General features: G+C 42.9%; 1 protein-coding gene across 7 annotated transcripts in view; it reads left to right on the top strand.

The window, feature by feature from the left end:
• The window catches only part of UCHL5 (ubiquitin C-terminal hydrolase L5), a 539,393-nt gene that overhangs the window by 43,588 nt on the left and 468,244 nt on the right, over positions 1-27,561 (top strand). For all 7 annotated transcript variants that reach the window (XM_073573025.1, XM_073573020.1, XM_073573022.1 and 4 more), the window contains exon 3: positions 22,199-22,304. In XM_073573025.1, the coding sequence (XP_073429126.1) occupies positions 22,199-22,304 (106 nt within the window). The remainder of the gene's footprint in view (positions 1-22,198; positions 22,305-27,561) is intronic.

Below are 27,561 nucleotides of genomic sequence, written 5' to 3'. Positions count from 1 at the left end.
TAGTGTACAACTAGCTCACATTACTGCACTGCAGTAAATGTGGGCGGAGTCTGTTGACGTGTGTGATGTCACTCCTCTCCTCCTCTTCTGGGTGTTTGCTAAGGGATAAAAGAGGATGACATTTAGGAACACAGTGAGCAGCCATTTTCTTGGTGACTGCAAAGTTATACTGACAAGTATGTTAGCGTGGCTGGTCTGGAGCCGGAATCTCCAGGAGTGGACCCTCTGGGCCGTGGCACCGAGGGGCCCCGGGTGAGCTGCCAGGTGGAACCGACCCCTATACAGGGACCGTTAGGAGCAGGCCCAGGGGTTCGAGTACCACGGTAGCCGGTACCGAGAGGGGCGGCTCAGGATGTACTGGAGTAGGACTGTGGGACTGAAATGTAGATGAGAGAACAAAGCTGGAACACAGGAGACAGGAATGGAGTAAGACATGGCTGGAGCAGGAACACAGGAGACGGGATTAGAGGAGGACTGGAGGAGGATGGAACAGGAACACCAGAGGCAGGACTGGAGTAGGATGGAAGGACTGGAGTAGGATGGAACTGGAACACCGGAGGCAGGACTGCGAGTCTGCTGCAGGGAGCACACGAGAACGGGACAGAGAGACTGCAGAGAGCACACGAAGAAGCGAGGCCCAGTGTGCTAGGAAACACAACGATCAGGCGCCTCCCTCAGGGGGAAGCGGCCTGATATGCCCCTGTCTGGTCTGCCATTGGTCAGGGGAGTGCTTCCGGGTCAGGGCATAGCCGGAGCAAAAGAAGCAGAAGGGAGGCGCGGCCTATGGCGCATTGCATGCAGAGACGCCGCCAGCCGCGAGCCTGTCAGAGGTGGCCTCCATGGATGTCGGGCGGGGGGGGGGCTGTGGCGTGGGAGTGGTGGCCGGGTGAGTATGCAGAGACGTCGTGACAGTGTGGACGGTCACTGAGGATGGCAGGCAGCAATGATGCTGGGAGATAAATGGTGAAGGGAGCCAGGGTGACAGCAACACAGAGTATTTCAGGAGAGCTGTGTGCTGCTGGTCTATGGGGGGCGGGGGGGCACCCTGTTTGGTGCACGGAGCATCTTATTGCTTACCGGGGTTGGTGGCTGCGATGTAGCGGGGTCCCAGGCTCGCTGCTGGAGGAGGCAGGCGTGGAGTGATGCTGCAGGCCGCATCCAGGGATGAGGGGGGGCTCCGATGTGTGCCGTTGCTGCTGCAGAGTCTTGTGCTGGTGTCAGGTTTCTCCACTTGTCCGGCTGTTGCAGGCCGATGCTGCGGGTGCCTCCGGTGCGGCGTTGTGTGCCCATCGATGCCCGGGGCTCTGCCGACATTGTTCGACAGACCAGAGCCCCAGCATTTCCTCGGTTCCCTGTATACGTGCGCTGAAGTGCCGGTAAAAAAAAAAGATGGCCGCCGGCGCGTGTGCAGATGGGATCTCGGGACCCAGTTCTCGAGAGATGAGATTTGAAATCTCATCTCTCGAGAGCTGGGTCCCGAGATCCCATCTGCGCACGCGCGGCGGCAATTTTTTTTACAGGCACCACCGCACGCACACAGGGAACCCAGGGAAAATGGCTGCCGGCGCGTGCGCAGATGGGATCTCGGGACCCAGCTCTCGAGAGATGAGATTTCAAATCTCATCTCTCGAGAACTGGGTCCCGAGATCCCATCTGCGCACGCGCCGGCGGCCATCTTTTTACCGGCACACAGGGAACCGAGGAAATGCCGGGGCTCTGGCCTGTCGCACAATGTTGGCAGAGCCCCGGGCATCGACGGGCACACAACGCGGCACCGGACACACCCGCAGCAGCGGCCAGCAACCGCCGGACGCCCCCGATCACAGCCTAGGTAAGGCATGTCCGCTTTGTAAGACGCACCCCTGTTTTCCCCCCAAATTTTGGGGAAAAAAAGTGCGTCTTACAAAGCGGAAAATACGGTATATGGCGGCATCATGTGTAATCTATATGCCAGTATTATGTAATAAATACATCCGGCAGTATTATGGTTGATCTATATGCCAGCATATTGCCCCCCACCCAGGCTAAAAACATCAACTCTCAGCCTCCCCAGAAGTGGCACATCTATTAGATGCGCCTTTTCTGGCGCTTTGCCAGGCTCTTCCCACTTGCCCTGTAGCCGTGGCAAGTGGGGTTCCTATTTGTGGGGTTGATGTCACCTTTCTATTGTCTGGTGACATCAAACCAGGCTTAGTAATGGAGAAGCGTCTATAAGACACATCTTCATTACTAATGCTATGGTAAATATACTGTAGACACAGCCAGAATAAAGTCCTTTATTAAACCAAACTTGCCGAACGCCAATCCCCGACTCCCTCGTCTCCTGTTACAAAAATAAAATAAACCACAAATATTCCTCACCTATCTGCTGAGAAGATATTCAATAATGTTCCGTGACAATCCTGATCACTTTGAGAGCAGTCACATCAGTACTATGACTGCTCTCAAAGACAGCCGGCAATACACTGACAAGTGACAGGAGGTGATCGCCCCTACACAGCTCAGGCCGGGGTCAGACATGCGAGAAACTTGCACGAGTCTCGCATGTCAATACCCTGCACTGCTGCCGGCACTCGGACTGGAGCACGCGGCTTCGTAGAAATACATGCTGCTGCGCGCTCCTGTCAATCTGACTGACCAAACACATCAGCGATCGGGCAGGAGATGCTGACATTTCAGCATCTCTTGCCAGATCAGTGCCGGAGCTCAGCGCTGCAGTGGCTGAGCTTCCTGCACCAGCAGCCAGGAGCGGAGCCCCCACCGCCCTTGGCTGTTAACCCCCTGAATGATTCGATTGAGCGTGATCGTAGTGTTTAGGGGGGAGGCAGAGGGTAGGGGGCTCCTTCTGCCTCAGATCGGCGTCCCCGCGATGTAATCGCAGGGCCCGATCTGTGCCATGATGACCCGGTGGTTGTCATGACAACCTCCGGGTCATTTAGCTACGGAAAGCTGCTGAGACCATGTTCGCAACATGCCAAATAGTAGAAAAGACAGTGCCTCAAACGGTGAAAAAGAATTCACATTGTATTCTGCCTCCTGTGGCAACATTTAGATCCAAAGATCTTTCTCGTGTCTTTTCTATTTGGTATGGACTTTTTTCCGGGATAAACTCCCTGGATGTGATGTGCGTCTTAGTGTCCTTTAGGGCCCTGGCTATATGAGGTGCGGTTTAACTTATAATTTTTGATTGCATGTTCACAGCATGGTCTCAGCAGCTATCTCTATAGGTATAATACATTGCAATGCTGGAGCATTGCAATGTATTATACCTGCAAATCAAAGTAAAAGTCCCATAAAGGGACTAGATAAAAAAAAAAAAAATGTTAAGTGTAAAAAAAAATTAAAAAATAAAAAATCCCCCAAAAATTCACATTTTTATGAAAAAAATAAAATAAAAAAATACATGTTTGGTATTGCCACGTCCGTAAAAATCCCATCTATAAAAGTGTCACCCTAGTTAACCCCTTCAGTAAACGCCTTAAAAAAGCACAAAGTAGCAAATTATACTTTTTTATCATCATACCGCTTGGAAAAAGTGAAATAACACGCGATCAAAAAGACGCATATAAATAAACATGGTACCGCTGAAAACGTCGTCTTGTCCCGCAAAAAAACAAGCCACCACACAGCTCCATCATTGGAAAAATAAGTTATAGCTCGCAGAATAATGTGATGCAAAAATAATTTATTTTTTTCTATAAAAGTTTTTATTGTATAAAAAACGCCAAAACATAAAAGATATATAAGGTATCGCTGTAATCGGAGTGACCCGAAGAATAAAGCTGCCATACTAATTTTACCACATGCGGAACGGAGAAAAAAATAAACTCCTGAATTGCTGGTTTTTGTTCATTCTGCCTGCATAAAAATCGGAATAGAAAACGATCCAAAAACATTATGTGCCCAAAAATGATACCAATAAAAACGTCAGCTCGCGCATGACTCTGTCGGCCGAAATATGGAAAAATTATAGCTTTCAAAATACAGCGATGCAAGAATATCTTACAAAAAATTCTTCAAAAACAAAAAGCGTCTTTCAGTATGTGACAGAAGCTAAACACGAAAAAAGGATATATATCTGATATCGCTGTAATCGCACCGACCCGAGGAATAAAGTCGCCTAATCGCTAATACCGCACGAGGAACGGCATGAAAAATAAAACCCAGTTCTTCGCCTTTTGTGGATTTGTGCATTCTGCCTCCCAAGGATCGCAGTAAGGTGATAACAGTGGTTTACCTCCACATGTGGGATATCGGCGTACTTAGGACAGATTGCACAACCACTTTGGGGGTCTAATTTCTCCTGTTACCCTTGTGAAAATAAAAATGTGTGGGCAAAAAGATCATTTTTGTGGGAGAAAAATGATTTTTTTTTTTTTTTTATTTTCACGGCTCTACAGTATAAACTTCTGTGAAGCACTTGGGGGTTCAAAGTTCTCACCACACATCTAGATAAGCTCCTTGGGAGGTCTAGTTTCCACAATGGTGTCACTTGTGAGGGGTTTCTGTCTGTTATAATAATTGTAATAAAGTTCTTTCTTTTATGTGCATATGTATATATGTATGTGTGTATATATGTGTGTGTGTGTGTGTATACAGTCATGGCCAAAAGTATTGACACCCCTGCAATTCTGTCAGATAATACTCAGTTTCTTCCTGAAAATGATTGCAAACACAAATTCTTTGGTATTATTATCTTCATTTAATTTGTCTTAAATGAAAAAACACAAAAAGAATTGTCCTAAAGCCAAATTGGATATAATTCCACACCAAACATAACAAAGAGGGTGGACAAAAGTATTGGCACTGTTCGAAAAATCATGTGATGCTTCTTTAATTTGTGTAATTAACAGCACCTATAACTTACCTATGGCACCTAACAGGTGTTGGCAATAACTAAATCACACTTGCAGCCAGTTGACATGGATTAAAGTTGACTCAACCTCTGTCCTGTGTCCTTGTGTGTACCACATTGAGCATGGAGAAAAGAAAGAAGACCAAAGAACTGTCTGAGGACTTGAGAAACCAAATTGTGAGGAAGCATGAGCAATATCAAGGCTACAAGTCCATCTCCAAAGACCTGAATGTTCCTGTGTCTACCGTGCGCAGTGTGATCAAGAAGTTTAAAGCCCATGGCACTGTGACTAACCTCTCTAGATGTGGCCAGAAAAGAAAAATTGACAAGAGATTTCAATGCAAGATTGTGCGGATGTTGGATAAAGAACCTCCACTAACATCCAAACAAGTTCAAGCTGCCCTGCAGTCCGAGGGTACAACGGTGTCAACCCGTACTATCCGTCGGCATCTGAATGAAAAGGGACTGTATGGTAGGAGACCCAGGAAGACTCCACTTCTTACCCCGAGACATAAAAAAGCCAGGCTGGAGTTTGCCAAACTTACCTGAAAAAGCCTAAAACATTTTGGAAGAATGTTCTCTGGTCAGATGAGACAAAAGTAGAGCTTTTAGGGCAAAAGCATCAACATAGAGTTTACAGGAGAAAAAAGAGGCATTCAAAGAAAAGAACACGGTCCCTACAGTCAAACATGGCGGAGGTTCCCTGATGTTTTGGGGTTGCTTTGCTGTCTCTGGCACTGGACTGCTTGACCGTGTGCATGGCATTATGAAGTCAGAAGACTACCAAAAAATTTTGCAGCATAATATAGGGCCCAGTGTGAGAAAGCTGGGTCTACCTCAGAGGTCATGGGTCTTCCAGCAGGACAATAACCCAAAACACCCTTCAAAAAGCACTAGAAAATGGTTTGAGAGAAAGCACTGGAGACTTCTAAGGTGGCCAGCAATGAGTCCAGACCTGAATCCCATAGAACACCTGTGGAGAGATCTAAAAATGGCAGTTTGGAGAAGGCACCCTTCAAATATCAGGGACCTGGAGCAGTTTGCCAAAGAAGAATGGTCTAAAATTCCAGCAGAGCATTGTAAGAAACTCATTGATGGTTACCGGAAGCGGTTGGTCGCAGTTATTTTGGCTAAAGGTTGTGCAACCAAGTATTAGGCTGAGGGTGCCAATACTTTTGTCCGGACCATTTTTGGAGTTTTGTGTGAAATGATCAATGTTTTGTTTTTTGCTTCATTCTCTTTTGTGTTTTTTCATTTAAGACAAATTAAATGAAGATAATAATACCAAAGAATTTGTGTTTGCAATCATTTTCAGGAAGAAACTGAATATTATCTGACAGAATTGCAGGGGTGTCAATACTTTTGGCCATGACTGTATATATATGTATATATAATATTATGTATGTATCCACAGTATATATGCACACATGATTGCATATGCCATTTATTTTGCCTAGACTCTGAAACTCTTTTCAGCTGATGTAATACATGGGTGTAATGCTTAGGTTGCAAAACTTATCTAACGTACAAAATCAAAGTCACACCTTTGCTTCCCTGGTAACGTAGATAAGAAGGATTTATAACAAGCTAAGCATATTCCATGTACTCTTTTTGCAAATGTAGTGTTTTCAACGCCTTTCGGCTTTGCTATTTAAACTCTTAAGAATATGTATTGAGTTAGACAGAGGACGGCCCACACCTGGTGTGGCTGTCATTCTCTCTCCATGCCGGCATGTCCAATAAAGAGGCATCTTACTTCTGGTCTGGACGATTTCTAATTGGAAGACTGAAACTCCCTTGACATTTTGGTGCGTTGGCCGGGAATCCAACACCTTTCCCTCACCGGTGAGTACTGTAAACCGTGCACGGGGGAGTCTGGGACTCCTTAAGTAAGTCCTCCGCCTTGACATTAGGCGTCACCAGGGGCATTAATCAGTTATCCCGGTCTGAGGGAAAGTGACGGATTTCGTATAGTCTAAGGATCTCTGGGAATCGTCTGTATCTGAATACAGGTAAGAACATTTTATAATTTTCATTATATTCGGTAACCTTGTTAATCCAGTATGAATGTTATTCTTGGAATTGAATGGGAACTGTGATTGTAGACTTTTCCAATTGGGGTTTGTGAGAGGCTCTTGTAAGTTGGAAGTTTACATGCAATTGGGGTTATAATAACTCCTGTAAGTTGCTAAGCTCCATAGTGTATGGGGTTTGTTGTTCTTGTAAGATAGTCCGTAGAATAATAATCTTTGTTTTTTAATTTAATTTTATGACTGTTATTCTTGAAATTGAATGGGGACTGTGATGGTAGACTTTTCCAATTGGAGTTTGTGATTGGCTCCTGTAAGTTGGAAGTTTACGTGCAATTGGAGTTATAAGAACTCCTGTAAATTGCTAAGCTCCATAGGAATGGGGTTTGTTGTTCTTGTAAAATATTCCGAAGAATAATAATCCTTTTTTTTTTTTTTTTTTTTTTATTATTTTTATTTTTGAATGGGTACAAAGCCAGTGTGAGAAGGCTACTGTGGAATAAAAAACTCCGTGTGCACGTTAAATTGATCTAGATGGGAGAATCGAGGGAGATTCTCATTGGATTAAGGAATCCGCTGGATTAACCTAAAATAGAACCCAGTATAAGCAGGGCTGTGGAGTCGGTAAGCCACAGTTGCGACTCCGACTCCTGGATTTTATCAGGCTCCGACTCCGACTCCTTCATAAATGGCCAATTCATAACAACAAATTTACTGTTGTAAAATATTAAACATCGTGCTTATTCAGTTTCTCACCATCATATAAGTAATCAGACCACTTAGAGCAAAAACTACATTTATTAGAATACAATTAGAATATAGCAAATAACTTTTATAAACTTTTCTAAACTGTAAGTAAATATGCAATAAACACTTTTATGCAGTTAAGAAGAAATCTATAAATTTGTCCTCAGAAAAAGTATTGCCTCTGTCAGATCCTCCTTCATGGATGCCCTCAAATCTGATCTAATTATTTTGAGAGCAGAGAACAACCTCTCTACACTAACTTGTGTTGGTGGCAAAGCAGTAACCACTCGGGCAACATCTCTGACAATGTCAGGATACAGAGGAATCGCTTGTTGCACTGTTATTTTTGATGAACGGTCAAATTTCTCAATTTCTTTTAGTGCACATGAAAAATTCTGCTGAAATGTACTGGCTGTGTTCCTTGATGGGGATGACTCTTCTATGCGGGAACGCTTTGCACGGTCCTTGTGATCCAAATATTTTTCGAAATTAAATTCTTCATCAGTTGATGATGAGGGTGAAGATGTGGCAGGACGACCAAATTCTTCTTGTTCCTCCTGACTGTTCTGCAACCCTTTCATCCTTACTGCTATTTCAAACAGAGCTTCTTTTCCTTTACTTAGCTGTTGATCATCTAGAAGAATCCGATGCATTGGGTCTACATAAACAGCTGCCAAAAGAATGTTATTTTGTAATAGTAGCTCCTCTCTCCGTTTCATTGATGTAGCAATGCCACTTGCAATTAACCCTCCTCTTTGGGACAGGCGAAACATCAGGTTCTTCCACTCCTTTAAGAAAATACCTGGAGTTAAGTCCTCTGCTTGTAATTTTTTAGTCACTGTAAATGGGTGCTCTAGCAATTTTTCCAGCTCAGTCACCTGATTCCACTGACTTTCATTTAGCATCAGTTGAGGGTTAGCCATGTCTACAAGAAAGGTTTTCAGTTCAACAAAGTGCTGAATCATTAAGTAAGTACTGCCCCATCATGTGGCTTGATCAATAATTGCCCCTTTTCCAGCACGTCTCTTCAAAATTGAGTCAACTTTAGTGGTTCTGGCAACAGTAGCCAATTTTCTCACCTTGCCAATCAGTGCAGCAGCATGTCCTTCTTGCAGACTGTCTCTTATAGCCAGCTGTAGCGTATGCACAACACAGCGAATGTGATGAATGAAAGAACATATTGACACAGTTTCAACAAGATCATCTAAACTATCATGTTGCTGTTCATCTGAAGCATAGAATCATAGAATCGTAGAGTTGGAAGGGACCTCCTGGGCCATCTGGTCCAACCCCCTGCTCAAAGCAGGATTCGCTAAATCATCCCAGTGAGATGTCTGTCCAGCCTCTGACTGGGATGATTTAGCGAATTTGATGTCCAAACTTCAGTTTGCTCCTCAGTTACAATACTGTGTTCCTTTATTTCAAACATTTCTGTGTCTGTGGACCCAGAATGTTCTTCTAGCTGCTGGTCACCATCATTACTCTCATTCATTAGCTTAATAGTACTTATCATATTTGAAGCATTGTCAGTTACGACAGAAAGAACTTGCTCTTTTTTAAGTTCATAGTCTTGCAGAACCTTTTCCACCAAGACCTGGAGAAACTCACTGGTGTGATGAGCTTTGGTGTCTTTTACTGCCAATGTCTTGGTAACTATTTCATTTTTGTCACAAACAAATCGGACATTGATGGCAAAATAGTTCTCTCTGTGACATGTGCAGGCATCCATTTTAAGAAACAGAAAGCGTCCCTTGAGAGTTTTTTTAAGTTCTTCCTTTTGTTTAAAAGCTTCTTTGATTACTAATTTTCTAATACTCTCTCTCTCCAGAGAAACACTAAGCTTGCGGGCCATTTCCCCATTCAGACACATAAAAGCTGGTCGTGAAAATAATGAAATAGGCACACTATCCTTTACAACAAGCTCTATGATCTGTTTTTTAAATGTATCTACTGTCATTGTCACAGTAACTTTGTCACTGACAAAATATCTTGCAACTGATGGCTGCAAAGTTCTTCTCCTTTGTTTGGCTGGAAGAGCTGGGCACTGGTTCATTGGTTTGGATGCAGTCTTTCTCATCCACTGCTTTCAGTACTTCTGGATGAAAGCGCTGTAAATGTCTCTTTAGATTAGAAGCTCTGGTAGGAGCATTTTTATCTTTGCCTGAATATGCACTCATCTTGGCTTCACAGTATTTGTTTTCGTCTGGATCATTTGTCATACACTGACAGACATAATGTTTTCTATCTTGAGTGATGGTGAAATGTTCAAATACAGCTGATTTAATGTGATGCTTCTTTGACATTCTCAGGTTTTTAATTCTGCATTCACAATCAAAATGACAATTGTTTTTCCTAAAAACAATTGTACAAAATTATTGCCAGGTCGTACAACTGATATAGTGGTCAGTAATACTGTTATTATTCCTCATGTACTCACAGTTAACTGATGCAAAGTTTGTTGAAAGGATAATACTACTTACAGTCTTCCTCTTCTGAGTAGCAGGCAGCTGTGAGATGTTTGGAAGACGCACACCTAGTATGATCTAGTCTAGAGGAGGAGCTTTACTACTAAGAATTTGCAACACATTTTCACTTTCAGTTTCATACATTGTAAGTAGGGGGGTTGGGGCAGCATGAGGTTAACCAAGTATAAAGGTACTGTCACACTTAGCGATGTACCAGCGATCCCGACCAGCGATATGACGCGGTCAGGATCGCTGGTACATCACTAGGTGGTCGCTAGTGAGCTGCCACACAGGCAGATCTCACTAGCGACATCGCTGGGGACTGGGATCGCTACTTACCTGTCACACCAGGCGATCCTGCGTCCTCCCGCCCGGCTCCACGCATCGCTCGTCCTCACAGCAGGAAGCGCCACAGGAAGCTGACGACGAGAAACAGTCCTGAACGTTCTCGCGCGATCAGCGATAATCAGCGGGGGAGCCGGTCGTAGGTAAGTTTCAGACACAGAGATATCGCTAGCAATATCGCTATAACGTCACTAGTTATAGCGATATTGCTAGCGATATCTCTTAGTGTGACATGCCCTTTAGATTAGATAAGGGCAGTGGAGAACAGTGACACACAAGAAGTAAGAAATGTCTCTATCTCCAGCAGAACTGCTTATCACTGTTGTTCATAGTTTGATAGAACATACTGTATATATTTGAGTAACATTTATAAAATTCATATGAAAGTTCAATTATGAAATATTAATACATTTTTTTTAAAGCTGGAGTCGGTACATTTCTACTGACTCCGACTCCAACCAAAACTAACTCCGACTCCACGACTCCGACTCCACAACCCTGAGTATAAGATGAATTTTTGTCGGTATTCTGTTTTGTCTTCTGTACTTTGTTGAATGTTGTTTCCTGTTAAGTGTGCTGTTTTGTCTGTCTTTTAAAATTACATAGAACTAAAACGCCATAAATATATGTTTTATGTTACACATGAGACTCCTTAAATGTTATCTTGAGTGAATGTATGAGGATTGCAATATAAAATCCTGACTGTATTAGGGAGTCCAGTAGGCGTGGTCAACAGTCATCTGTGGACTGGAGACAAATCATAGGTTATTATAGTGGTATAAATCACCTAGGTACACGACACCTGATTCCCATAGAAAATATTCTATGTTGTTTTGTTATGTGTTTTTCTTTTAATAACACAGAGTGACTGAACCCTCCTCGTTTAAAAAGTGGACACAAAGTCAGATTTGTGGCTGTCAAATGGGACCTTATCACGATCACTGAGGAGTTAGTAGAGTCCGCACCGGTGGTGCTCTGAATACCTGATTTTAAGAACGGGAACGTCTCTGGATATAAATAGGCGGTGTCATTGGACTTTATCTCAGCACTTCAGGAATAGGAGTACGAGGGAACTTTACTCTCCTGTCTTATGTCTCTGTGTACGTGTGTCTGTCCAATCCCTAACTGTGAAGATTGTTGTACGTTGTGTGTTTGTACTGTTACACTGATCAGAAGTCCCTGTGAGCATATTTATCTCGTTCATGTCAGTGACCACATTTATCATCGTGATCCCATTCCTTGGGGACCGTTCACGTTTGTCACACTGTGTTGTCATACTAGGCCCTTACAGGCCTTCATTGGATGGAGGCGGCAAGATATAGAGATAACAAGCTGGTAAATATCTAGGACATAGTGTAATCAGGGAGGATTATTTAGATCCTGGATATTAGTAGCAGTAATTGTATTGTTGCTGTTGTTTTTTTTTATCTTCTTGTTGACATATGAATTTCACTGATATTTGTCAAACTTCTTATAAGTGGGTAAAAATCCATTGTGCTCCAGGGTTTATATTGTGTATAGTCCTCATCTTGTTGTTTGTCTTTTTGTGTTTAAGAATTTTATGTAACATCATTATGGGACTTTATCCCATAGATAAATATATTTTAAGATCTTGTCCTCATTGTAAGGCAGAATTGCTATTGACCATTTCATCTGATGGCTGGAAAGTTATTAACCCCTTAGCGACAGCCAGTTTGCAGCTTAATGACCAGGCCAATTTTTACAATTCTGACCACTGTCCCTTTATGAGGTTATAACTCTGGAACGCTTTAATGGATCCCGCTAATTCTAAGATTGTTTTTTCGTGACATATTGTACTTCATGTTAGTGATAAAATTTCTTCGATAAGTCTTGTGTTTATTTATGCAAAAAGTGGAAATATGGCGCAAAGTTTGAAAATTTTGCAATTTTAAAACTTTAAATTTTATGCCCTTAAATCAGAGAGATGTCACACAAATTTCTTAATAAATAACATTTCCCACATGTCTACTTTACATCAGCACAATTTTGGAAGCAAAATTTTTTTTTATTAGGAAGTTATAAGGGTTAAAATTTGACCAGCGATTTCTCATTTTTACAACAAAATTTACAAAACCATTTTTTTTAGGGACCACATCATATTTAAAGTCATTTTGAGGGGTGTACATGACAGAAAATACCCAAAAGTGGCACCATTCTAAACACTAGACCCCTCAAGGTGCTCAAAACCACATTCAAGAAGTTTATTAACCCTTTAAGTGCTTCACAGGAACTAAAGCAATGTGGAAGGAAAAAATTAACATTTAACTTTTTTTTGCAAAAGATTTACTTCAGAACCAATTTTTTTTATTTTCACAAGTGTTAAAAGAGAAAATCAACCACAAAATTTGTTCTACAATTTCTCCTGAATACGTCGATACCCCATATGTGGGGGTAAACCACTTTTTCAGCACACGGCAGAGCTCACAAGGGATGGAGCGCCGTTTGACTTTTTCAACGCAGAATTGGCTGGAATTGAGATCGGATGCCATGTTGCGTTCGGAGAGCCCTTAATGTGCCTAAACAGTGGAAACCTCCAACAAGTGACCCCATTTTGGAAACTAGACCCATTAAGGAACTTATCTAGATGTATGGTGAGCACTTTGAACCCCCAAGGGCTTCACAGAAGTTTATAACGTAGAGCCGTGAAAATAAGAAATCTATTTTTTTTCCACAAAAATGATATTTTCGCCCCCAAATTTTTATTTTTTACAAGGGTTAGGCCTCTTTCACACTTCAGTTTTTTACAATCAGTCACAATCCGCCAGGTTTTGAAAAAAAAGATCCTCAATTTTCTTTTGAGGATCCGTTTTTTTCCCCATTGACTTTCATTAATGACGGATTGCTGTCCTTTGTATCCGTTTTTTTTGACGATCCGCCAAAAGTTTCTCTCGCTCTCTCTCTCCAGCGTTTCCTTTAAATTTCCTCATTTTCAGGATCCGTCTGAAAACGGATCCTGTGGCATCCGTTCACATCAGTTGAGAACGGATCCGCTTGTCTGACTTTTTGGCGGATTTGAACTGATGCAAAAAACTGAAGTGTGAAAGAGGCCTAACAGGAGAAATCATACCCGCACAGTTGTTATGCGATTTGTCCTGAGTACGCCGATACCCCATATGTGGGGGGGAACCACTGTTTGGGCGTATGGGAGAGCTCGGAAGGGAAGGAGTGCCATTTTGGAATGCAGACTTTGATGGAATGGTCTGCGGGCATTATGTTGCGTTTGCAGAGCCCCTGATGGGCCTAAACAGTGGAAACCCCCCACAAGTGACCCCATTTTGGAAATTAGACCCCCTAAGGAACTTATCTAGATGTGTGGTGAGCACTTTGAACCCCCAAGCGCTTCACAAAAGTTTATAAAAGCAGAGCCGTGAAAATAAAAAGTCTTTTTTATTTCCACAAAAGTGATTTTTTTAGACCCCCAAAGCTGGTAAATAGTGGAAACCCCTCAATTCTTGCTCCAACCCTAACCCCAACACACCCCTAACCCTAATCCCAGCCCTAACCCTAATTCTAACCCTAGCCATGACCCGAGCCCTAACCCTAGCCCAACCCTAGCCCTAGCACAACCCTAATTCTAGCCCATCCCTAACCCTAGCCCTAACCCTAGCCCAACCCTAGCCCAACCCTAACCCTAGCCCAACCCTAACCCTAATGGAAAACTGAAAAAAAAAATATTTTCTTTATTTCATTATATTTGCATATATAAGGGAGTGATAAACGGGGGGAGGTTATGTACTATTTTTTTTATTTTGATCACTATGATCGTTTATCTTAGTGATCAAAATAATGAATGGAATCTGCCAGCCGGAGCCAGCAGATTCCCGGCGGGCGCACTGCGCATGCGCCCGCCATTTTCAAGATGGTGGCGCCCATCGGAGGATGCCGGCGGGACGTGGTACCACCGGGAGGGGACGTAGGGCCACGGAGATGTACCGGGGGGGGGATCGGGGACCCTAGTTCTCTCTCCTCTGATGTGCGATCACATCAGAGGAGAGAGAAATTAAATGTAAAATCGCGGCTTTTTTTTTTTTGCGGTCACCGTTATAGGGTTAATAACGGCGATCGCAAAAGCGGGGGTCGGTAAAAACCGACCGATTCATGTTCTCTGGGGTCTCGGCTACCCCTGGCAGCCGAGACCCTGGAGAAAATCCGACACTGGGGGCGCTATTCACTTAAATCACAGCGCCGTGAATTAACGGCGGCGCTGTGGTTTTAGTACCCTTAACTACCGCCGTTAAAAGGCGTATCGGCGGTCGTTAAGGGGTTAATATTGTACCAAGAGGGTATCCCTGGAATGAGACTGGATATGGTCCTTTCTCATCAGGTACCCAGAGATAAGTCTTCAGATCAAATGTGTAATGTGTCCTTATTGGTAACTTATAGGCCTAACTCTTACATATTATAACAAATAGAGAGTAAACATTGTATATCCCTGTCAATGTCTTTTTTAGTCTTGACAAACAAGGAGAAGGCACCACCCACAGCACACAGTCCTGAGAGTGGGAGATAAGCTGTTAACATGAGATGTGTTGTGGAATGTGGTTGTGGTTTTGAGATAAGACGGGGCCACTAAAAGACCCTGAATGTGTCTTTTGACAGATGGGTTGCATTTGATGATAAACTTAGTTTCATAAAATGTGAAAATTTGGTACAAGAAAGGTGTAATGAGAGGAAATATTTAATTTGGCTAAAGTAGAAATACATTTATAAAACACTGTATTTCCAGAAGTAACTCTCCTTGTGGGAAGCCATGAGGTTACTTTTCTTGTTGATTCAGGAGCCACTAGAACCTTAGTACATCCAGAAGAGATACCGACTATTGGACTGCCTGCATAGTGGTAAAAGGAGCAAGTGGTAAGACACAGAGAGCCATTGTCTACGCCTGTGGAGACACCGGGCCCTCGGCACAGGTAAAAGTGCAGTTGCACAAATTATATTATCAGCTGTGTGGGAGGGATATGATGCAAGCCCTGAGCCTGGGAATAATTCCTACTGCTGCAGGACTATAGGTGAAATCCATGGTTGAGACAATGGTGCTCCAGGGGTATGGGGAATCTAGATATTATGACAGTCTAGACCTAATAACTGTAGGACCATCCTTTATTACTGAGTCCTTCATCAAGGAAGCAATAGATAAAGGTATACAAATGTAGATGTTCACACACCTGAAGAACTACACTGCTCCATGTACTACAGGTATTTCAGGGGTCCTGATGTAAAATATGGGAATTTTCATGCTCTAGATTATTTGCACACCATATACTGGAATTATAAAGGGAACTGTGCCGTCAGTTGTAAACTGTCAGAACAAATTAAATGGTTGCTTTTGATTTTTAGAGGTACTGTGCCACATGTTTCCTTCTCCAGATGTAAAGGTAGATCATGGAAATTCCTTGGTGATTTTGTTGAAGAGTGTAAGGAAAGTAACGATGGGAGGTTTTGGGTGACGGCTCATTTTGCAATGCCAGACTGCAGGCATAATCACAAGTACTAAAGTGGAACACCATTTCTAAACCCAGTGTCCACCTGCAGCGAGGCAGGGGAACGAGTGAGAAATGCTGATCCTTTCCTAGAATTAGAGGAAGAATTGACCACATACCCAGGATCTTTGTGGTCCACATGACCTGCAGATGTGGAATTGATAAAATGGGTGATTATATCCTGTCCAGCTCACCTTGTAACACAACCTTGTTTCCAGTAGGGAGGGCGCCCCCATCTGTAAACGAGGCTGTGATTCCAAGAGCCCCCACAGTGCCAGACCCCCATACTCCGCTGAATAACTGGAGGCCGGAACATAAGGTCTTTACAGTGATGTCAGTAATGTCTCCTTCAGCATCCTGGTACATCCAGATAGCCAGGTTTGGTTTGTATTCATATATAAGGGGAGCAGGTATACATTCACCGGAATCCTACAAGGGTACTGTGAATCACCTACTATTGTTTTCCAGGTAAAATTGGCTAACCTAGCTCAATGTGAGTCACCAGAAGGGAGCCAGATGCTCTTATATGTGGATGACATGCTATTGGCATTAAAATAAAATAAAAAAAAAAAAAAAAGAAAAATTGCTAACAAAAGGGGTTATTTTTAAAGATGACCTATATGTATAAACTGCACAGTGACCTCCTAAGATATGTCACAGTATTGAGCCATGGCATAAGCTATGTCTCAACAGGAGGGATGGTAGAGGTCATATCTTACGTATTTATGATGTATGGCTTTACTAACTATTAAAAATTTTTTGTTTAATCTGCATTACTTGTGCAAAAATAATTCCTAAGGGAATCTGAGACCGGAGAGAGGACAATGTCCTCACCCTGAATACTTATTCATTCCAACACATTTGTATGGATTTTATTGAACAAGTGTGCGGGAAAAAGTCCGGCCTTGTTATTATGGATGCTTTCAGCAGGTGGATTGAAACTGTCCACCCTGGTGCATTAATGGTACCAAAGGCCCTTCTAAAAGAAGTCATACCCAGATTTGGGGTTCCAGAAAATATATAGTAAACTAAGTAATGTTATTATTACCTAAAACATTGTCAATTGAGTTGGGGAAACCGCTGTGCCTGTCATCCTCAGTCAGCTGGACTGGTTGAGAGACACAGTGGGATCTTGAAAAATAGATTGACAAAGGCCATGCAGGAAACAGGAAAGATTGGTTGCACTGTTTCCTATTGGTTGCACTAAATATGTATGTCACACGGACATCGGTAGTGCTGACAGCCTTTGAAGTCATATATGGGAGATCTTTTCTGTTACCTCAGCTAAAGCTCTTTAGAAGGATAGATGAGGAAGTTGCTTGAACATTAGCAGAATATATGGCTAAGATATTAACTCACAAAGAAGTTTCTACTCGTAGTTTTGATCCAGGAAACCCACTAACAAATCCTGAGATTGTGAAACCTGCAGACTGGGTCCTTGTGAAGGTGATAAAGAAGAAACACCAGCACCATCCTAAGTGGGAAGGTCCTTACCAAGTCCTGTGGACTTCTACTGCGGTCAAGATACTTGGGTCCATCTCTCATACTGTAAACTTGTCAGACAGGTAGGGACAGAGTAGGATCTGACTTGCTTGTCAAAGTCCAGCTACAAAGGGAGGTTTTCCACAAGGGAAAGCTTGTCTCAAACTGGTGAAGTCTCCCATTCATCCCCCTACCCGGACAAGACGGTCAGATCTAGGATGTGTACATCAGGGTTAGTCACATGTATATTCTTCGTGACCATAGTGATGGGAGATTGGAGGGTAATAGACCCAGCAGGAGAGGAAAGTCCAGGGCGGTGGAATGGTTTCAGATTTAAGACTTTGAATCTTACTTTTGAAATCGGGCAGGAGGCCGCCATGTTAGTGGATTTCTGTCTGTTGTATGAATGATGCAGAGATGGGGAACAAGCTGTGAAACTAGCAGAGTCTGATAAGAATGTTTGTGTTATGAGCTCTAATAGCAGAGGGGACGTATGTGTGTGACTGGAGTAAAGCAGCATGAGCATGGACAATTGTAGCCCGAGACTATAGGTATAAGCCTTATGGCTACATAGATTTAAAGCCTGGTTCTCCATTGGGAAAAAGGAGATCCCCTTACACAAATAAGAATAATTGTAATCAGCTACTGAGAACTTTTAAAAAAACCCTAAGATGAGGGATCAAAGGTTATATATAGGAGCTGATATGTCAGGAGCAGACCCAATAGGACATTCCTACATAGAAGTTCAGAATAATAGCATACATAGACCCAAGGAAGGTATGCCAGAGAGAACCATAACACAGTCCATAGGGTTCATAGTTGGATTGTCTAACCTAACTTATGAAGATAAACTAGCTCTAGAGAGAGGCTGTGAGGAGAAGAATGAATGGTTAGAATGGCTTAAATACATTGCAAAAAGTTTAAAAAATTAAGGTGTATAGTAAAACTTATGTCTGCTCAGAAAGGGAAGGAAAATGTAAAATGTTATCATTTTTATATCCTCCACTTGAGAAACCGGATATCCCACCACAGGTGATTGCTAATCCTGGTAACTATACTTGTTTTAGTCTTCCAGGGCATGGGCACGACTTCGGAGAGCTCCAAGGGACTCTTGTAGAGAATGGATCATTGTCTCCCACAGGGCCAAGTACTCGGCTATATGGTCAAACCAGACTACCCTGAGAGCGGATGTATGGTGGTTATGCGGTGATAAAAGCATAAGAGCCAGACTACCACATGGTTCCCGAGGGGATTGTGCAGTGGTCCAGCCAATCATGCCGTTCCACCTGTTGTCAACAGGGATATGGCCAAAGGTCCGTAGTGGGAAGAGACAGAAACGTGAAGCTCTGCAAGGATCCTTCCATTCTAGTATCTACAGAGATGACATTGGAGTTCCCAGGGGAGTGTCCAACGAGTACAAGGCTAGGATCCAGGTAGCAGCCGGGTTGGAATCCATAATTTGGTGGGTGATTATAAAAATGAATGTAGATTGGATAAACTATTTATACTAGAACCAGCAGAGATTTGTTAATTATACCCTAGATGCAGTTAAATGGATAGCTGAGTAATTAGGACCAACTCCTCTCATGGCTTGGTAGAATAGGATGGTATTAGACAAGCTCTTGGCAGAAAAGGGAGGTGTATATAAAATGTTTTGAGGATTTTTGTTGCACCCTTTATCCTTAATACAGATTTTGATGGAAGTATCTCCAAAGCTCTTGATGGACTTACTGCCCTGTCTAATGAATTAGCTGAGAACTCTGGATATGACGACATATTCCTGGACTGAAGGATGGTTTGGGAAATGGTCCTGATTAATCACTTCTGCGCTGACATTTCTTACCATCGTGGCCGAAGGGCTGATTGTTTGTGGATGCTGTGCTATTCTATGCATTAGAGGACTTGTTCAAAGACTGATTGACTCTGCCATAACAAAAACTATGCATCAAGGAATGGCGATCTTGGAATCCAACGAAAGAATGAAAATTTTTTGACTTAATGATAAATATACTGAACATATTACTCTCCCTCTAGATTATATGAAGATCTTCTGTGAAATCTGACAATGTGTACAGATAAATGATTTTATTACAAGACGAGGGAATGTTATAATAATTGTAATAAAGTTCTTTCTTTTATGTGCATATGTATGTATATATGTATGTGTGTGTATATATATGTATATATACATGTGTGTGGAGATTATATATATATATATATATATATATATATATATATATATATATATATATATCCACAGTATATATGCACACATGATTGCATATGCCATTTATTTTGCCTAGACTCTGAAACTCTTTTCAGCTGATGTAATACATGGGTGTAATGCTTAGGTTGCAAAACTTATCTAATGTACAAAATAAAAGTCATACCTTTGCTTCTCTGGTAACTTAGATAAGAAGGATTTATAACAAGCTAAGCATATTCCATGTACTCTTTTTGCAAATGTAGTGTTTTCAACGCCTTTCGGCTTTGCTATTTAAACTCTTAAGAATATGTATTGAGTTAGACAGAGGACGGCCCACACCTGGTGTGGCTGTCATTCTCTCTCCATGCCGGCATGTCCAATAAAGAGGCATCTTACTTATTCAGGTCTGGACGATTTCTAATTGGAAGACTGAAACTCCCTTGACAGTTTCCACTGTTTAGGCACATCAGGGTCTCTCCAAACTCAACATGGCGTCCGATCTCAATTCCAGCCAATTTTGCATTGAAAACGTCAAACGGCGCTCCTTCCTTTCTTAGCTCTGCCATGCACCCACACAGTGGTTTACCCCCACATATGGGGTATCAGCGTACTCAGGACAAATTGCACAACAACTTTTAGAGTCCTCTTACCCTTGGGAAAATAAATTTGGGGATGAAAAGATTATTTTTGTGGAAAAAATGATTTTTTTTTTTAAATTTTATGGCTCTACATTATTACCGTCTGTGAAGCCCTTGGGGGTTCAAAGTGCTCACTACGCTTTTAAATAAGTTCCTTGGGGGGTCTAGTTTCCAAAATGGGGTCACTTATGAGGGGTTTCCACTGTTTAGGTACATCAGGGGCTCTCCAAACGTGACATGGTGTCCGCTCTCGATTCCAGCCAATTTGACATTCAAAATCTCAAATGATGCTCCTTCCCTTCTGAGCACTGCCGTGCGCCTAAAGATTGGTCTTCCTTCACACATGGGGTATCAGTGTACTCAGGAGAAATTGAACTGCAAATATTGTGGTTCATTTTCTCTTGAAACCCTTGCCAAAATAAAAAAAATTGTGTCCAAAGAAAAATTTTGGTGAAAAAGTTAATTGTTCATTTTTTTCCTTCCACATTGCTTCAATTCTTGCGAAGTACCTAAAGGGTAAATAAACTTCTTGAATTTGGTTTTGAACACCTTGAGGGGGTGCAGTTTTTATAATTGTGTCACTTTTGGGTATTTTCTGTCATATTGACCCCTCAAAGTGACTTCAAATGTGAGGTGGTCCCTAAAAAAATGGTTTTGTAAGTTTTGTTGGAAAAATGAGATATTGCTGATCAACTTTTAACCCTTATAACTTCCTAACAAAAAAAAATTTGGTTCCATAATTGTGCTGATGTAAAGTAGACATGTGGGAATTGTTATTTATTAACTATTTTTTGTGACATATCTTTCTTATTTAAGGGCATAAAAATTAAAAGTTTGAAAATTGCAAAATGTTAAAAATTTTCGCCATATTTCCGTTTTTTTCATAACTAAACACAAGTCATATTGAAATTTTTTTACCACTAACATGAAGCACGTTATGTCACAAAAAATCATTCTCAGAATCAGCGGGATCCGTTAAAGCGTTCCAGAGTTATAAGCACATAAATTGACAGTGGTCTGATTTCAAAATTAAGGCCTAGTCTTTAACCTACAGAATTGCTTGGTCCTTGAGGGGTTAATTGATCAGGGCGATTCTGAACACGGAGATACCAAATATATATGTTTGATTTTATTTTTGTTTTATTTTGAATGGAGCAAAAGGGGATGATTTAAACTTATATATATAATTTGCAACACTTTTTTTTTTTTTTTTTTTTTTTTTTTTTTATACTTTTGCCATGCTTCAATAGTCTTCATATTAGGCTAGAAGCTGCCATTACTCAATCGGCTCAGCTACATAGAGGCGATGAGCAGATAGCAAGTCAGTAATTCAGCTCACAGCAATCTGGCACTGACAACCATAGAGGTGTCCAGGAGACTTCAGGTTGTCATGCCGATGACCCGCCGGTGACCCGCGATCATGTGACGCGGGTCACCAGTGTGCGTATTTCGGTCCCAATGGCCAGAAGCGCCATTTAAATGCCTCTGTTTGACAGCTGCATTTAACTAGTTAATAGCCACGGGTGAATCTCGATTCTACCCGTGGCTATTGCGGGCACATGTCAGCTGTTCAAAACAGCAGACATGTCCCAGAAAAGATATGGGCTCACCGCCGGAGCCCACTTCAAAGGCAAGGATACCTACATTGGCGTAATAACACGTCAGATGTCGGTATGTCTGTGGTACATGGAGACGTTTTAATGTCGGTAGAGACCACAACATGATGATGGTCTCTGAGTGATATAACTTGTCCCAAAGCACCCGGGGTAATTTGATTGTGGCCTCAAAGCTTCGATTCTCATCTCTGGCACTTGAGATTATTAAAAAATGCGTATTGTTTTGACTGCTAAATCCATACACTAGTTTTAGTAGTGAAACGTCCTGACTGGTTCAACAGTATAATTTCAATACTATAATTATGTGTTTCAGGCCTGTGCAAGGTTTAATTTTCCTCTTCAAATGGCAACCAGGAGAAGAGCCATCTGGAGCTGTAGTCAGAGACTCCCGACTGGATACAATATTTTTTGCAAAACAGGTAGGTTTATTTGTATGGCTGACTATATTGTTCATCTTATTTCCAAACACCCCATTATCTATAATTGTTCTACAAAGCATATTGTGGACATTGTCTGGAGAGTCTAGCTAATTCTTAGTGTCACTACCACTTTGTCCTAACCAATAGGTCACCTCAATCCAAGGCATGAGATATATGGCATTACACTTAACATTATGGCTGGTCCATACAATCAGGGCAATTGTTACCACTCACCTTCCGTGTCTACCTTTTTCCTCATAGATTGTAAGCTTGCGAGCAGGGCCCTCATTCCTCTTGGTATCTGTTATGATCTATGTGATTATTGTTATGCTGTAATGTCTATTGTCTGTACAAGTCCCCTCTAAAATGTAAAGTGCTGCGGAATATGTCGGCGCTATAGAAATAAAATTTATTATTGTTATTACCCGGTTGATACACCTTTAATAACACTCATAACATAACACCACGGTAGTTGTTTTATACAGGTCAGGTTTAATCACTGCTTCTTTCTAATATAACCTTGGCCTGATTTATTTAAACTGGTGTAGAGACACAGGATTAGTGGGTGCTTTCGTCCGCTGGCCCGGCTGTTTTTACAAAGACTGTATGGACCAGGGCTCATACCACTGAAAGCAGCACGCTCTCTTTCCCCGTGGGAGAACACTACTCAGACAACACTGTGAGGGTAAAACAGTGATGCAATAATTTATTGAACCACCAACACACAATAGCCTATAGAACAGTCCCAGAAAATACCCAAGATGGTGCAAGTTACAGTCTCACCCTTACGCTGATTCACCGGGATTAGAGCTGCTTCCAAGGCTGATTACCCACCAATGGCTCCCTGCTTTTGGTGGGCTCCCACAGAGAGGAGGTGTCATGATTCTATGGTAGGCTTGGGACTGGTGCAACAGGGGATAATAATTGTGGCTCCTCTCTCTGGATCTGGGAAGGCTTTTTATACCCTCAGGTTGCTCAAGTCCTTGTCAGTAGAGTTGAGCGAAACAGGTCGGCCAAATTCAGAATTCGCCGACCTTGGATAAAGTCGGGTTTTGCCTATCGAAACCCGACCATAGCATGAGGTCGCAGACTTGAGCGCCAAAGTCGCGTTTCCCACAATACTTCCTGCACCTTTTCTCAGCCAATCATCAAGGACGCACACTGTGGGCAACGCGATTACATAGGCAGCCGCCCCCACCATCTTAGAGAAGAGCATCCAAGTGATTGGCTGGCTTTGTGTGGCGTCACAGTGGCTATAAAAGGCCGTGCCCGCCGACCGCCATCTTACTTCTGCCGATCTTAGCATAAGGAGAGGATGCTGCTGCTCGTTCTCAATAGGGAGAGTGTTTAGGCAGGAAAAGAAAAAAAAAAAAAGTGCTTCTGCTGATAGCGATTTTCACTGTACAACTCGACAGTATAGTGTGCAGTGACAGGGGAGGCTATATTTGTGCGCAGCAGCTCTGTTGGTGATTAGGCTGCCTTATAAGGCTCCCTGATAGCTGCATTGCAGTTTGCAAATCAAAAAACTTTTATTTCTTTTCTCTGCACAGTTACCAAGCGTTCATTTTTTCACACTTTTGTGTGCAGCAGTGCTGGTGGTTATTAGGCTGCCTTATAAGGCTACCTGATAGCTGCAGCGCTGTGTGCACACTGCTGTGCAGACTGCTTTTTTCAAAGCAAAAATACTTTTATTCCTTTTTTTTCTGCACAGTAGTTACTGAGCGTAAATTTTTGCACACACCGTATAGAGGTGTACGCTCCTCACACACTACCGTGTACCGGCTGGTATCACGGACAAATACATGCTATATGTATGTGACTCCGTAAAAAAATACACGGAGATTAACAATTTTCCATACATACACCGTATAGAGGTGTCCGATTCTCAAACAGCATCGGATATCTGCTGTTCTTATTACGGTCACATTTACACAGAGTCAGCGTGTGTCTGTGAGACTCCATAAATACATATACGGACATTTCCATTTCTCCATACACCGTATAGAGGTGTCCGATTCTCAAACAGCATCGGATATCTGCTGTTCTTATTACGGTCACATTTACACAGAGTCAGCGTGTGTCTGTGAGACTCCATAAATACATATACGGACATTTCCATTTCTCCATACACCGTATTGAGCTGTCCGATTCTCAAACAGTATCGGATATCTGCTGTTCTTATTACAGTCACATCTACACAGAGTCAGCGTGTGTGTGTGTGAGACACTCCGTACATACATATACGGAGATTGACAGTTCCACAAACAACGTATACAGCTGTACACCTCTGATACAGTACCGTATATCTGTGTCACGCTCACCTCCCCGGCTCCGGCGCGTCCTGCGGCTTCTGTAGCCGCCGCTCTGACCGCTGCCGCCACAGCGCGTCCTGACCCTGCTTCTGGTCCTGCTCCTGCCGCCGCCGCGCCGCCCACCTCTGCTGCGTCCCTTGTTGCCATGACGCCGGCGGTCTCCGCTTTCCCCTCTGGCTCCACGCTGTCCAGGCACTTCCGGTCCTCTCGGCCCGCCTCCTCTGCTCCTCTCCAGGTACGCAGGCGCACGCCCCCCCTGACCAAGCGTCCTATCCCTCAGATCCCAGACTCCGCCTCTCCCTAACCCGGAAGTCCACCTGCGTGCCCTATATCAGGCAGCCTCTCCCTAGGTTCCCTGCCTGATTATCAATTGTGCTTCGCGCTCTGATATCGGGTCCACGCTTCCTAGCGCTGTCTGTCTCTGTGCCTTGCACTCCTCCTGACTTTCCGTTAGTCTGCCTGTTAGTTACCCTCTCGTGTTCCTTTCCAGGTCTGCTCCGTTCCTGTCCTCATCCGCCTGTTCCAGCTTCCCTTCCGCTACCTGTTCCAGCATCCCTCCTGGTGGTCACCTCCATCCTCGCGGCAACAGCAGTCTCCCCTGTGGTCGTCTCTTTTCCCCGTCGGTTCTCCAGTCCTCCCTCGGCCTGCGTCATCCTCCGGTTGTCCCCGGGTATCAGCTTCCGCGGTGATAGTCTCCCTTGGGTCTGCCCCTAACACTCCCTGTATAGGGGGTGGTCCACCTGGTCAGCTCGCCTAGGGTAGTTCCGTCGTCGCGGTCCTTAGGGTTCAGCTCTCGGAGGTTTCCAGCCTCACAGCATAACAATCTGCTTGTTGGATTACGGTGAAATACATACTGGGTGAGCGTCTGTGACAAAATATATACGGAGATTTCACTTTTTACATACACCTTACACAGCTGTACGCTCCTCATACAGTACCATTTCTCTGCTGGTATTTTTGGTACATTTTCCCAAACATGAAGTCTGGTGGAAGAGGACGTGGGCGGTGGGGCGCAGCTGGTATTGATGATGGTGGTGGGGCATCTGCTGGTTCTGGCAAAAGCACAATAGCAGCTAAGGTAGGAAGTGTTGAGCCTGTGTTCCCTTTTCTGGGAGCAGGTAAATCGCTTTTAAAGCCGGAGCATCAGGAACAGGTTGTGGCTTACATTGCCGAAACAGCCTCCAGCTCTATTGCCTCCTCTTCTAAAGTTACAAAAACTGCAAGCACAGAATCGTCAGTGCAGGCTTCTGGTCAGGAACAACACCTTTCCTTGTGTCCTTCACCCACACCAAAAGTGAAGGATGCCACAGCACACACTTTGTAAGAGAAAGTTCTTACTGAGAGAGCTGGAAGAGCCGGATAAAGTTGTAGACAATCTTTTTATTGAGCTGAGGTCGAAGTTTATTGAGAGATACACGGCAGAACATGACAGATAATCAGGAAAGCTGAAGCATGCATGCAAAAACAGGAATTCAGACGTGCAGAGATTCGCTAGGAAGTCTGGTGGTGAAAAGGCCCTTTAGCCTGGCCATGGTGTGGCACAGCGGCATGATGGTGGTGGAATGGCCCCGATCAACAGTAACAGGGGCTTCTTATACATAATTCTAACAAAGAAAGCTGCATTTTGCTGCAGAGGGCATTTACATGATAATTCTAGAGGAACGTGTAGTACAGAACAAAGAATATAATGACATAATACGAAGACATTAATTAACGTTTCCCCAAACACCACTAAAACCCATAAAAGTCTTTGGTATCTATAGCTTCTGTCCTTAATCTTATCCCTGCCTCCAGACTTAATCCATAAATTCATGCATTTGACATCTTAATGAGTGTGTTCTTCTTCCAACATTATCACGTATACACACATTGACCATATGTTTGTCAACCCTATTCCCCTATTGATCCAATTTTCCTTTGCCAGTAGGAATGATCTCATTTTAGTTCTTCCATCTGCTTTACCAAAGTACATCATATTAACACTATTCTAAAAGTTAAGTCTGTATCCTAACTTTCACAAGATGGCTGCCTGATTCATCATGGCGGCTCAGTATACAGTCATATGTTAAAGTTTGGGCACCCCTATTAATGTTAACCTTTTTTCTTTATAACAATTTTGGTTTTTGCAACAGCTATTTCAGTTTCATATATCTAATAACTGATGAACTCCGTTATATTTCTGGATTCAAATGAGGTTTATTGTACTAACAGAAAATGTGCAATCTGCATTTAAACAAAATTTGACCTGTGCAAAAGTATGGGCACCCTTATCATTTTCTTGATTTGAACACTCCTAACTACTTTTTACTGACTTCCTGAAGCACTAAATTGGTTTTGTAACCTCATTGAGCTTTGAACTTCATAGCCAGGTGTACCAAATCATGAGAAAAGGTATTTAAGGTGGCCACTTGCAAGTAGTTCTCCTATTTGATTCTCCTATGAAGAGTGGCATCATGGGCTCCTCAAAACAACTCTCAAATGATCTGAAAACAAAGATTATTCAACATAGCTTTTCAGGGGAAAGATACAAAAAGTTGTCTCAGAGATTTAACCTGTCAGTTTCCACTGTGAGGAACATAGTAAGGAAATGGAAGAACACAGGTACAGTTCTTGTTAAGCCCAGAAGTGGCAGGCCAAGAAAAATATCAGAAAGGCAGAGAAGAAGAATGGTGAGAACAGTCAAGGACAATCCACAGACCACCTCCAAAGACCTGCAGCATCATCTTGCTGCAGATGGTGTCACTGTGCATCGGTCAACAATACAGCGCAAGCTGTATGGGAGAGTGATGCGAAAGAAGCCATTTCTGCAAGCACGCCACAAACAGAGTTGCCTGAGGTATGCAAAAGCACATTTGGACAAGCCAGTTACATTTTGGAAGAAGGTCCTGTGGACTGATGAAACAAAGATTGAGTTGTTTGGTCATACAAAAAGGCGTTATGCATGG

The sequence above is a fragment of the Dendrobates tinctorius genome, unplaced genomic scaffold, assembly GCF_039654945.1.
Source record: "Dendrobates tinctorius isolate UK_male_01 unplaced genomic scaffold, ASM3965494v1 ptg000033l, whole genome shotgun sequence".
Taxonomy (NCBI): Eukaryota; Metazoa; Chordata; class Amphibia; order Anura; family Dendrobatidae; genus Dendrobates; species Dendrobates tinctorius.
The sequence above is the reverse complement of the archived record's forward strand: the minus strand, read 5'-3'. Positions and strand labels throughout refer to the sequence as shown.